The sequence below is a fragment of the Pristis pectinata genome, chromosome 6 (genome assembly GCF_009764475.1).
Source record: "Pristis pectinata isolate sPriPec2 chromosome 6, sPriPec2.1.pri, whole genome shotgun sequence".
NCBI lineage: Eukaryota > Metazoa > Chordata > Chondrichthyes > Rhinopristiformes > Pristidae > Pristis > Pristis pectinata.
This window is the reverse complement of record NC_067410.1, coordinates 11,513,196-11,526,011: the sequence shown is the minus strand read 5'-3', so window position 1 is coordinate 11,526,011 and position 12,816 is coordinate 11,513,196. Positions and strand designations below refer to the sequence as shown.

At 39.8% G+C, this 12,816-nt stretch overlaps 1 protein-coding gene across 2 annotated transcripts in view; it reads right to left on the bottom strand.

Moving 5' to 3' along the window:
- Positions 1-10,586, bottom strand: part of LOC127572135 (RNA-binding protein 5-like) — a 34,453-nt gene extending 23,867 nt beyond the window's left edge. Inside the window, exons 1-4 of one of the 2 annotated variants that reach the window (XM_052019084.1) lie at positions 10,345-10,586; positions 4,237-4,312; positions 2,631-2,844; positions 660-815 (exon numbers count right to left, since the gene is read on the bottom strand). In XM_052019084.1, the coding sequence (XP_051875044.1) occupies positions 660-815; positions 2,631-2,844; positions 4,237-4,262 (396 nt within the window). In that variant the 5' untranslated portion in view covers positions 4,263-4,312; positions 10,345-10,586. The remainder of the gene's footprint in view (positions 1-659; positions 816-2,630; positions 2,845-4,236; positions 4,313-10,344) is intronic. The other variant, XM_052019085.1, reaches the window with a different exon arrangement.
- Between the last annotated feature and the right edge of the window lie 2,230 nt (positions 10,587-12,816).

Below are 12,816 nucleotides of genomic sequence, written 5' to 3'. Positions count from 1 at the left end.
TATCCCGATTCTGACATGACTGCATAATTAGCAAGGAATGAACGCCTTTGAGAAAGGCAAGGAAAACAATTGTGGAGAATATGTTTTGGATACAAACTCAATTACATCCAACCTTGCAGGATGATCTAAATCTACCGTAACTACAAGTTCAAACTGATTACATTAAACTGGTCATGTATCAGCAATATCAGAGACAGGTACTTCTGCTCAGAGAAAAAATGGAATTGCCACACTCGTACAATGACCTGCTCATCCATCTCATTACACAAGTACCAAGTATTGAAGTTGTACTTTCCCAAGGGAAGTAGTATGACAAGCTTGGAGCTCTCAAATTCCTGCATTTTAAAAGTTACTTTGATATGTCAATTACCTTTGTATCCCTTCTTACTTGTTTCCTATAAATCATATCCTGGAAAGGCAAAGTCTAAACTAATAGTTCTTACAGATTATCCTTTCACGCTCAGCCTAGCCTCCCAAATCAAATTAGTTACAAGAAAGCAAGAATTCTAAATTAGCCCTCATTCATCATTATATAAAGTTTCAGCTAGTTAATCAGTGATTTCAAATATTTTATTCCCAATCTCTCTCCAAATAACCTCAACCAAATCTACCCTCAACACTCTCAGAATCTTAAATACAAACTTTCGTATTATACGCACATCTTCCCTGGTTGTTGATGGTAGAAGACCTCTTAACATAATTGTTTTGTTCTCCCTCTCTTCAGATCCATCATTTCTATAATCATGGTCTTTATAGTCACCATCACAGTACTGGTTTCCCTCAGGTCTTTCATATCTGCCATCATCTTCATAATTCTGGAAGCAAAAACATTGTTAATCTTCTAAATTTCAATTCTTAAATTTCACTGTTTAGTTGAAATTCCAGTAATGCCGAATGGTGAGCACATCAATTTTCTTACAGAATGGGAAGCATTCAGCAGTTGCACTTTGCTCCCTATAATAGCTTCAATGCATCAAACTCAGTTCTACCATTGTGGGTGGCATAGAAGGTAGTGTTGCTGTCGCACAACCCCAGCAACTAGAGATTAATCCTGACATCTGGTGCCATCTGTGTGGATTTTGCATGCTTGCACTTTGACCACATGGGCTTCCCTGAGTGCACCAGTTACCATCTCTGCCCCCCCACCACATCTCAAAAACATATTAGTTGGCAGATTAATTGACTCCTGGGTAAGTGGGGGTAAGTTAATGGGCACAAATATAGAAAAGTTATAGAGAATTAGAGGAATTGGATTAACAGAACTGTTCTGAGAGTTGTCATACACTGGTTAGGTCAAATTTCGATGTGAGATATAATGCAATTTGAGATGAACAGAGGATGCAAAAAAAAGTCATGCTTGAACTGCAGAGATAGCCCTGACCTTTTGATAACAATTTAGAAACTTACACTATGTAATCAACAAAGAGTGGAATTCCAGGGCTAGCTTGATTTCATTTGTCAATTTGTTTGGCAAATATAAAGAGTCAAGGCATGACAACTAGCACAATAAAGAGTTAATTCAACCCTGTTAATCACATGGTACTAATTTTTAAACAATTTGAATATAATTAGCATAGATAGTTAAAAGAAAAATCTACTTGAGAGCTAGTGAGTTTGGTGTACTCTTTCATTAGACTGGCACAATCTCTGGAATTGGGTTCCGAAAACACCATTCAGTTCCAGATAGCAGGCATACTTACAAGTGCCTAATCCCAACACTGAGGTGTCAGCAGCCAACTTTGATAGCAAGGCAGCTTTCCACAAAGCACTGTACAGTTAAACTCTGATAACTAACCTACTGCTTGGAAATCCAGATGGTTTGGCATCTGGCTCACCTAGTTGTGTTTCTAATGCTCCCTTTAAACTCACCAGAACCCTGTTCCCATATTCTTTTTAAACTCAACAAGGCCTTGTTTCCTGCACTACCTTTAAACTTACTGGGGATTGTTTTGGGTGTTCCCTTTAAACTTAACTGGTTCACTGGAAATATTATACTACTATGTGACAAAAAAAATTGAACTAAAAATTGTTAAAGACATTAGATGCAACATTTAACAGTCGAGAAAATCTACCAGTCCAGCACCAAAGTTCTGAGGGTGTTGGATTATCAGAGTTTTACTGTACCATGTAACCACAGCAAAAGTGATGTCAACAAAATCAAATGGAAAACCCTGCAGTGGCCAATATTACGATCGAGGAAAGATGGATGGCAGCTGGGAGTAAATGCCCACACAATACTATACTGCTCTACAGATTTCTCTAGGAAACACATTTGAACCAATCATCCTCTTTCAAGATAAGCATTTATTTCACAATTTCTGTGTTTGGCTCCATTTGTGATCTTTCTCATAATAAATTTCTAACAACAATCTGCAACAGACATATACAACAGACTTGTACTAACATGGTAGTTTACATTCATGCCACACAAATGCCGATTGTGACCATCCTGAGAAGGGTCAGCACTTCCCTCTCACCTTTATTTCCTGCATCTACCGGATCTTCTCTTGACCAGCGAATGGAAGAAGCCATATTCCATACTTTTGGATTAAACAATGAAACCCAAAACGGGCCATAACAAAAAGCTAATGGGAGTGATATAAAATATTCTGGCTAAGGAGGGGCCATACCTCAGAACTTTCATAATTCCTGTAGTCTTGATGGCGATCATTGTTCCGATAATCACTGCGGCGTCTATCACGTTCGTAGTCCCTGTTGTGATTTGGTGGAGCACGATAATCAACATCTTTATAGTCATAGTCTCGTCTACCTCTTGACTCCCTATGCTCATCTCTGTTCCATTCAGAACCATAACGTCCACTTCGCTCACTTCGACTAGTTTCACTGAAAAAAAGAGAAAGAATTTACTGAAATTGATAAAATTGTGGGTTCCCTGTTAACCTAATCGCCCCCTCAAGGGAATCAACTTGCTAACACATCTCCCAGCACTAATATACTCATTCTGGTAGGGAAAATAAAGGCTATCCCCATTAACTCAAGACTTCAATGACTCAACCATCAAAATCAGTGAATTTTTAAGCTAAACTGGCATAAAAGCCCCAGGTTCACATTAGCTTAGTTTAGTTCTAGAGGAAACATATGACTTATTTATCATTTCCTCAGTTGGTTTGGGACCCAGATTCAGCAAACAATTTTCAATTTCCCTCTTGCAATATTAATCATGTTAAAAAATTTGTGCAAAACACCTGCTCACTATCCATAAATGCAAATTAATTTCAATACAACTTTGAATATTGGCAACTTCATCTATCTACAAGAGACCAAAAGATTTTGTTTTGCAACAATTTGTATTTTAATTGCTTCAACTGCAAACACACTAGCCATATAATTAAGTTTTAATCTCATTTCTCCAAGGTGATACTGAAATTTGTTTTGTATAGCTCCAAGAATGGCAAGTAAGATCTAATAATAACATCGGGCTCACTGATTTCGCGTAAGCATCAACTCCCTGATGTGTTACTTTTGCTAATGTAGAAGAATGGCTTAAAGTGCACATTGAATGCTCTGGAATGTAATCTCTAAAAGGAGACTGCAAAATTATACAATGGCCAAGCGTGCCATTTTCAATTTAAAGTATGCACTGACTAAATGACGACAAGAAATTATTAAATTTTAAAGTTACTAGAAAAGGCTAATTAAACACAGAAGCAAAATTGACAGTGTAAAAATAAAATTGCAGAAAGGAAGAAAGTTTTGATTTGTTAAAGGAATACAGTTTAGTAACAATAATAGGATAAGAAATGAAAGATTTTACTTTTCCATTAACGCTAACCTTTAAGACCTATTTCCAAAAGATGCTTTAAGGATTATAAATTAATGTATTTTAACAGAAGTGCTGCAAAGATAAGAAAGTTCTTTGACAAACTTATGCTCTCTCAAAGTCAAAGTCTCAAAACAGCCTTCATTATCCCCTTGAGGACAGATCAGGTATTGTGAATGATGACAGTACAATAACAGAAACCGTAAATAAATGGACAAAATTCAAAAACAAAATGCTATAAATACCTGGGAGCATCTACGGGGAAAGAAACAAAGTTAACGTATCAGTTCGATGACCTTTCCTCTGAACATTCTGCCAGTTCTGAAGAAGGGTCATAGACTTGACACGTCTCTCTCACCAGATAATTCATGACCATTTGGGTACTCAGAATATTCTGTTTTTATTTCAAATTTCCAGCATCTGCAGTATTCAGTTATCAAAAAATAAATTCTTACCGTTTATCATATTTATCATAGCCCATTGTGACTGGCTATCGTGAAGTCAGCTTTCCCAAACCAGTTGAGTGATAATCTGCAAATAAATTCAGAAGTATTCTAAATGAGACAACATTGACATTAAAGTGGATTAAATAATTTGTTATAACTCAAAGCATTTCCTCCCAATCCAATATCCAAAAAAGTTAAGACATTATGATCCGTTGAACATCCATATCTAAAGCAACAATATTATCAAAGGATTCTTTTTTAAGTGCCTCAAAAGCTTTAAAAACCCAGCAAACTCTAGACAAAATCTCAATGCCTTCACCTGGAGAGAGACAGCATGGATCAGAAATGCCACAAAGGGAAAGACAGACAAGGAGTAAACTCCAATCTAAATTCCTCATCTGCAGCCGAATCCAGCTAAATCTTGCTAAATTGTCAGGGGATTCATATGATCACATTATTGCCCCCAAACAAATTTGTTAAATGAATAACCCAATCATTCTCCATTAACTTTGCTTGTAATTTATAATTATGACCAGTAGACAATATGCAGCACCTGGGCCCCCATTTTAACAGTTGTAATGCAATGCCACAATTAAAGTTGGTGTATGTGTTTACTGCGCAAATTATCATCTTTGATAATCCCAAAGTGCTGTTGTGTATATTGTGACTAAAATGCAACAGCCCACTACTCCAGAATTCAAATCTGAAACATTCACGAACATTCCACAACTCGAGGGCAGAATTAAACTGAACTCAATACAGGCATGATGTCATTGCCCCACCTAATGTCCTTCTTCCCTCATCCCCTCACTTCTCAGTGATTTTCCACTCAAGTCACTGTATAAAACCAAACAGATCCATCAACCAGCATGTCTATTATCCAACAAGTAAACCCTAAAATATAGATCTTTTCTGCATATGACAACTCCACAGAAGGTGAGAAAAATGAATAATTTTCAAAGCAAATCAGGTTATAATAAGTGAGCAGTTGAACAGGTCATTTAATTGATCCCCTCTCTTTGGATTTAAAACCAACAACTTGAGCCAACCTTAGTTGAAAGACCAGAAGCTACAGGATTTAATCCAAGTGATTCCAAACAAATTCCAAAACAATGAAATAACTAAAGCACAATCAGTAGTGAGCTCTGATCTTATAGTATGGATGTTTGTAGGAATTTTATTCTTGAATCCATTCTTAAAAATTCAAAACAATTGGGTATAATTTGCACTCGTCACACTGTCAGTGTTAGAAAGTGAAAAGCAAGTATTTGTAGAGTAGGGATAACTGGACCATCACATAAAATTGTGTTTGAGTCATTAGAAATTCCTCATTATGCAGCACCTATCATTCATTCATGATAGAAACCTGTGGCAATATAATTACTCCATCCCACTACTAAAGGCATTCCTTTCATAAGAGTGAAATATCACAATTCATTAAATTTTCATCACAACAGTTTCAAATGTGAAGGTAGAACATTTATCAGTAAATACAAGCAGGCATTGAACTATACAGGTGACCTGTGTTACAGGGGAAGGGAGGTTTGCCTTCCCAGAAAATGGCCTGTATTGTGATTTCCTGTATTGTAACACTGCGTCATCTGCACATGCATCAAGAAGTGTGAGGTGGGAAAAAATAAATTCTGTATTCACTTTGCACCCCCCCTCCCCAAAATAAATGCTGGAAAAGTGCATCTTATTCTGTATCTCCAATCTTTGGGTAGTGATTTGAGAGTTCTGCAAGGGTGAATTTCTGTAACCTGAATGGCCGTAACATGGAGGTCGCCTGCATTTTGATACTTGTAACAATTCTCACTTCCAAAGGAACACTATGGTCAGGGGAGCATATGTGAAGCCAAACGGGATGGACTAGCTGCTCTACAACACCTTCCAAAAAGATTTACTATCCAAATCCTCCTACAAAAGGCTTGTTAGATTTCTAATGACCAATCATATGCATAATTCCGATATACTCCTGTTTCTTTCTGACATTTCCGAAGGAACCTTCAGTACTGTAACAAATACTAATGAGTGAAAAAGCATTGTGAATACATAAAGCAGGCATTCTTATGCAAGAATTCAATAATGACCATTCAAATTTTTTTTGACAATTTTGCATTCAAGCTGGAGTGCCTCTTTGAAAGGAACAGATTTACATTTCAGATCCACCAAGATTTGCTATGGCCTAATAACATGCCTGAGGAAAAACTGCTTCTAAACCATTCAGAGCACACTTATGAAGATGCTCTCCTTGGTGTGGTCTAGAATAAGGGACAGACAATACTAGGGTTTAGCCATTTAAGACTGAAATGAGAAAGAATTTCTTCTCGGGTGGTTGCAAGGTACCAGAATTGTCTATTTCAAAAGGTTACAAATCCTTGGACATTATGCATGTTCTCTCAAGGGAATTGGGCCAGAAAGGGGAGTTGAAGCCCAATGTCAAATTAGCCATTCTCCTACTGCAGCAGAGAAGCAAACATTTGACCTTTTCCTCATTCTACTTAGGTTAAATTCCAGATTCACACCACTTTTCAGATTTAAAAGAGACAAAAGTGCAAGCAAAGTAATTTGTGAATCCTATAATTGTTGATGTGACAAAAGACCACGGTCAAGTAATGAAAAGAAACATCAATGAAATATCATAATACGTTTAAGGTAAGAAAATTTAACAACCGGAAATCAGCTCAGTTTACCTCTGAGAAACCACCATTACTATTCATAGCTCTTCCCCATCTCCCCACCCCAGGACGTGGACATTGGCGACAACATCAACGCTAAATACCATTAGCTGTGAAACTAGTTACAAATGGACCAGAATGGTTAAGTACAGGAATTAGTTAGGTAAAGATATTAGTGACACAGCAATGATACAATGCTAACGTCAACTAAAATTAAGACTTGATAATCTCAGCTGCTCAGAGAGTGAGAGAAAATCTGAAATAAAAGAGAATAATGCAAATAATATTCAGCAGGTCAGCAAGTATCTGTGGAAAGAGGGGGAAAAAGCAGCAGAGTTTGACAATCTTATCAGAAATGAGCAGGTATGATAGAGACTAGAAAAGCTGGTTATCCAAACGGTTTAACTCAATGTTGAGTCCTGAGGACTGTAATGAAAGATGAGATGCTACTCCTAGAGTTCACACCCAGATTCATTGGAACAGTGCAATATGTCAAAGTACCAAATTGGGAGTAAGAACTAATGACAGGTAACTGGAAACCTTAGGTCACTCTTGTGGACTGAACAGATGTCTGCAAAGATGTCACTCCAATGTTGAGGGGATGACATGATGAGCACCAAATACAGTGCACTGGAAAATATACAGATAAATAGCTACTTCAAACGGAAGGAATGTTGGATCCCTGGATGGTGGGCAGGAAAGAGGCAAAAGGGCAGGTGTGGCATCTCCCAAGATTGTTTCGGAAGGGTGCCACAGTTGTTAGTCGAGATTGAAGAGCTTAGCACCGAGTTGTGGAGGGAACAGTCCCTTCAGAATGCTGGGAGGGGAGAAGAGAAAACATGTCTGGTAGCAGCATCACAATTAATATAGTGAAAATTAGAGAATGATCCATATGATTAAATGTGGAGGCAGGTGAGGTGGAATGTGAGAATAAGAGAAACCCTTTCCTGAGTTTGGGTGGGAGGCAGAGTGGCATAGCTGGTAGAGCTGCTGCATTTCAGCTCCAGCAAACTGAATTCAAACCTGACTTCCAGTGCTGTGTGTGTGGAGTTTGCACATTCTGCTTGTGATCTCCTGGGTTTCCTTCAGGTACTCCAGTTTCCTCTCACACCCCAAAGTGCAGGCTGGTGGGTTAATTGGCCACTGTAAATTGTCCCTAGTATGTGGGTGAGTGGTAGTTTCTAGAAGCTCATGGGAAAGTGGGGAGAATATAATGGGATTATTGCAAATGGATAACTGTAGGCAGAAGGGCCTGATTCCATGCTGTATGGGAATACGATAATAGAAATGTGCAAAATAGAATAGACATGATCAAGTGTCTGTTAACCACAGTTTCTTCTCCATGTTGGAATTAAGATGTTGAAAGTGTGGAAAATAGAAGCAATTGAGCCAGAGAAATTGAGAGAATGGAATAGAGATCTTACAAAAAGCAGAGTAGGAAGAGGTGTAGTCAAGATAGTTATGCCAGTGTGTGGACTTGTAATGGACAGAGGTCACTAACCTATGAGCATGGACAAATACAAATCAGATTTAACAACCTTTTTGAAGTGTTTGAAATAACAGACAATGGCCAATCAAGTGGAGATGAATTCAGTGACACCTTGTTAGAGGTTTTATTTGAAACTGGCACAGTGGTACAGCAAAATGAACGGCTGCCTCACAATGCCAGAAACTAGGGTTCAATCCCAACCTCCGGTTGCTGTGTGAAGTCCGCATGTTCTCCCTGTGACAGCATGGGCTTCCTCTGCAGACTCCATATCCCACAGACTTGCAAGTTGGTAGGCTAACTGCCCACTGTAAGTTGACCCTTTTGTGTATGTGTGGTGGGAAAGAGTTCATGAGAATATGAGAAGAATAGAACTGGGATTGATGTAGGATCAGTGTAAATATGTGGTTGATTTTTAGTGTAGATTCAGTGAACTGAAGGGCCTGTTTCTGTGCTGTATGACACTATTATGTCATGAAATACCAAAGTCAGGTCATTTGGAAATCAAGAATCAAGTTGAAAACTTGATTGAATGATTGCTAAATAAAAAGTGAGATCACTGTTGTTCACCAAATTTATAAACAAGCTATGCTTCAATATGCAGTTGATACTAAACTGAAAAAGAACTGCAGTCATATTGTGCTTTGTGTACCCAAGCAGCTGACTGTCAATGAAATACTTAAAGCATTGACATTGTTGCAAGAATGGGGAGTGCAGCCAAAAATTTGTGCACAACCAGCTCCAACAGTATGAGACAGATTTTCTGGAAGTTTTAGGAACAATCAACTCTTCACTATGCTTCAAAATAGTAGCAAGGAGTGTTTCATATCCACCTGAAAAGATGGACAGCCTTGCTTTAATGTCTCATTCAAAGGATGGCACTGTCTGGAAATCTCATCTTAAATTTTAGTGCTCAAGTAGTTACAATGGCTGACATAAATTAAAAGAGATTAGCTAACAAACCAAAATAAAAATAAAAACCCTGCAGATTGGCTGAATAAATGACAAAAATGTTCAATATTGTTCACTGTACAACGTTGGTCAATTTGGTAGGAGGAATAAGAACGACACCGTCCATGAAGGTAGGAGACCAACTGAGGTAGAGATCTAAGAATACAAATACATAAATGGTTAAATGTAGCATTATACATACTGAACGCATTTCTAGAGGCAAAGAATGCAAAGGCAGAGAGACAACAATCAAAATGCATATTATGTGGTCTTGGTTAATTAAGCTACTACTGGCAAGGTGCATGCAGGAAATAAGTAGTGAATAAAATGCAGAAGAAACAATATTTTAATCTGAATTTGCAGAATGTATCCACAAAAAAAAAAGCAGTCAGTTCTCATTTCTGGAAAAAGACAAAAAAAACATTTTAAATTATGAAGAGGTTCAACAGGATGGATTTGGAAGTAATATTCACCTGTTTAAAATACAAATAATTTAGGAAAATATTTTAAGGTTGAACAAAAAAAAACTGTACAATAGTACTAGCAGGTGAATGTGCTGAGAGAGAGATCTAGATTCAAATGGCCAAATGCTTTTGAGAGAGGGGAGGGTCGTGAAGTATTGCAGACCAGTTGGGCCAAATGGCCAGTTGCTATGCTGCAGCCTTAACATTTGATTGTTAAATAAAATGTGGATATTTAATCTCTATAATATTAAGAACAAAGGAAACGACGTCGGTGGTAGACTTTTAACATTTTTGAGAACAGACATCAGATGCTTCGGGCAGCACAAAGAAAATTCGAAAATAATTAATGCAAATATTAAAATATACAATATTGCACACGTGTTTTTTGAACCTTCTCTCCCCCCTGGATATACCTGTATTTAAAGCAGACGGTCCCCGCCCTGGGCCCTGCGCTGTGCCCGAGGCTGACGCTCTCTCCCTCGGCGGCCTCTACCGACCACACCGCCAACCTCACACTCCCACCTCGACAAACACTCACTTTTTCCACCGAGATATCCCCGGAAGAGGCCAGGAAAATACGCCGCGCTGTTAAAAGCTGTCGATGCGGTGTCGCAAAGGCCGGGATTTCTCCGGTAAAGCGGACAAGCGCCTCTCGCGTCTGCTCCGCTTCCCCTCGCAGACAACACCAACAAAATGGCGCCGCTTCTCCTTCCCCCTCGGATTGGCACCGAAACGCTCGCGGGGCACGCTGGGAGAGAGAAGGTCCGCCCCATCGGCTTCAAGGTGGCATAGGGAGGAGGGTGTCACGTGGCATGCCGGGAGCGAGAAGGTCCGCCCATCGGCTTGCAGACGGCATTGGCGAAAGGAGGCTATCACGTGTCAGGCCGGGAGCGCTAAGGCCCGCCCATCGGTTTTCACGCGGGAGGGGGAGGGAAAAGGAGGGTGTCACGTGGGACGCCGGGAGCGCCGTGGTCTCCCCCATTGGCTTTAACGGAGCACTGAGCAAGAAGGACGCCGCGCAGCATGCTGGGAGAAAGAAGGTCTTTTCCACCACCAAACCCCCATCTCCATTGACTTCAACGCAGCATTGAGTTAGAGAGCGCCGTGCGGCACGCCGGGAGAGAGAAGGTCCGCCTATTGGCTCCGACCGAACATTGGAGATTGAGATTAAAAAGATCCTGAAAACACTCAGCAGATCAGGCAGCAGGTTTGGAAGGAGGCATGGAGTTGATGTTTCAGGTGGAAGATCCTTCGTCAGAACTAGAGAAAGAAGAAAACAAGTTAGTTGACGTTTTGGAGAAAGTGGATGGATAGATATAGTACAGGGAGTGAAGCCAGGATTGCCTTGGGGATAAATTGTTGAGGTCATCTTGTTGATGGGTTAAGGGCACCTATGGGAAAAAATGAACAAAAACCATGAAATGAGGGCAGTTTGTGTAGGAGAAAAAACAGTGGAATTTAGAAATTTGGAAAATGTAGGGATATAGATATGCCCAGCAAGTTAGGCATCCAGTGTCCTGCATTTGGATCTCGGTGTGATTTTCTCTCCACTGAAGAAACCAAACGCAGATTGGGTAACCACTTGCCTGTCACTTTAATTCTCCATCTCACTTGTCTGACCTACCTGTGATGTGGAATTGGTTTGGATGGAAATATTGAGGAGCAGGGGAAAGGAGAATACAACTGCTAGTACCATGCACTATAGTGGTTTGTGTCATAGTCCCACGTGGCACTTTATCAAAAATGTTCTGAAAGTCCAAATACACTGTACCAACTGAATCCCACTTATCTATTCTGTTAGATTCAATCTCAAAGGTTAGTCAATTTGGAATTTCTCTTCATCAATTCACATTGGTTCTACCCAATCCTTTTATTAATTTCTGTGTGCTTTAATACCACTTCTTTAATAATGGATTCTAGAAATTTCCCTTTTATTGATGCCAGGCTAACTGGTCTACAATTCTCTTTTTCTTTCTTCCACTTTTCATAAATCATGAGGTCATATTTGCTTTATGGAAACCATACCAGAATATGTGGAATTTTCAATGATGACAAGCAGTGCATACAATATCCCAAGGCCAACTCCATCATAATCCTAGGATGCACGTCATCAGATCCTCAACATTTATCAGCTTTCAGTCCCATTAATTTCTCCAGTTTTTTTCAACTGTACAATCCCAAATTCTCTTTCTCCATTTTCAGCAGTTGTGGGCCAATTATTCCCATGAGTCGCTGAATTGTTACTCTCCATCGATGAAGCTTTGAAGCCATCTGTTGTTTTCTCTGACTACTGAGTAATCTCTTGCCATGACAGAGCTTGGATTGGAATGGCTATATCAGGAATCTGGTGACAGATATGTGATGGATGTGGCCTGCCCAACAGAGCCAACTGAATGCATTTGGAGCCTAGAGGCTGGCATGGTAGAGGATACGAGTATTGGTTTGATTCTCGTCCCAGTATTTGGTGGATTTTGCAAAAACAGCATTGGTGGTACAAATCTGACACTTTGACCTGACTGCTGTAACTAGTCCAAATTTTAGAAGCATTCCAGATGAGAAGGATCCCAGCCACATGGTACACCATGAGCTTTGCACTTGACCTTCCTACATTTTTCTCCTCAGGTGCCCAAAGGCTGCGCCAGCTTAGCTCCTGAATCTTCTGGTCATTCTCAACAAACAAATCCTGGTCTTTTCAGGTAGGGAAGCCAACAGTCCTGTCACAGGTGTGATTCTGGTGGACTTCAAGGCTGGCTAGGCACTGTGAAGACTCTGTGACTCCTGCAGGGTGGGAATTGTCAGGACGTGAGGCGCTGTGTGAAGAGAGCTATTTCCGTGGGTTGAAGTTCCTGGACGTCAACATCTCAGAGGATCTACCTTGGGCCCAACACATTGATACAATCATGAAGAAGGCACGCCAGTGGCTCTACTTCATTAGGAGTTTGAGGAGATTTGGTATGTCACCAAAGACAACAGATATACAGTGGAGAGCATTCTGACTGGTTGCATCACT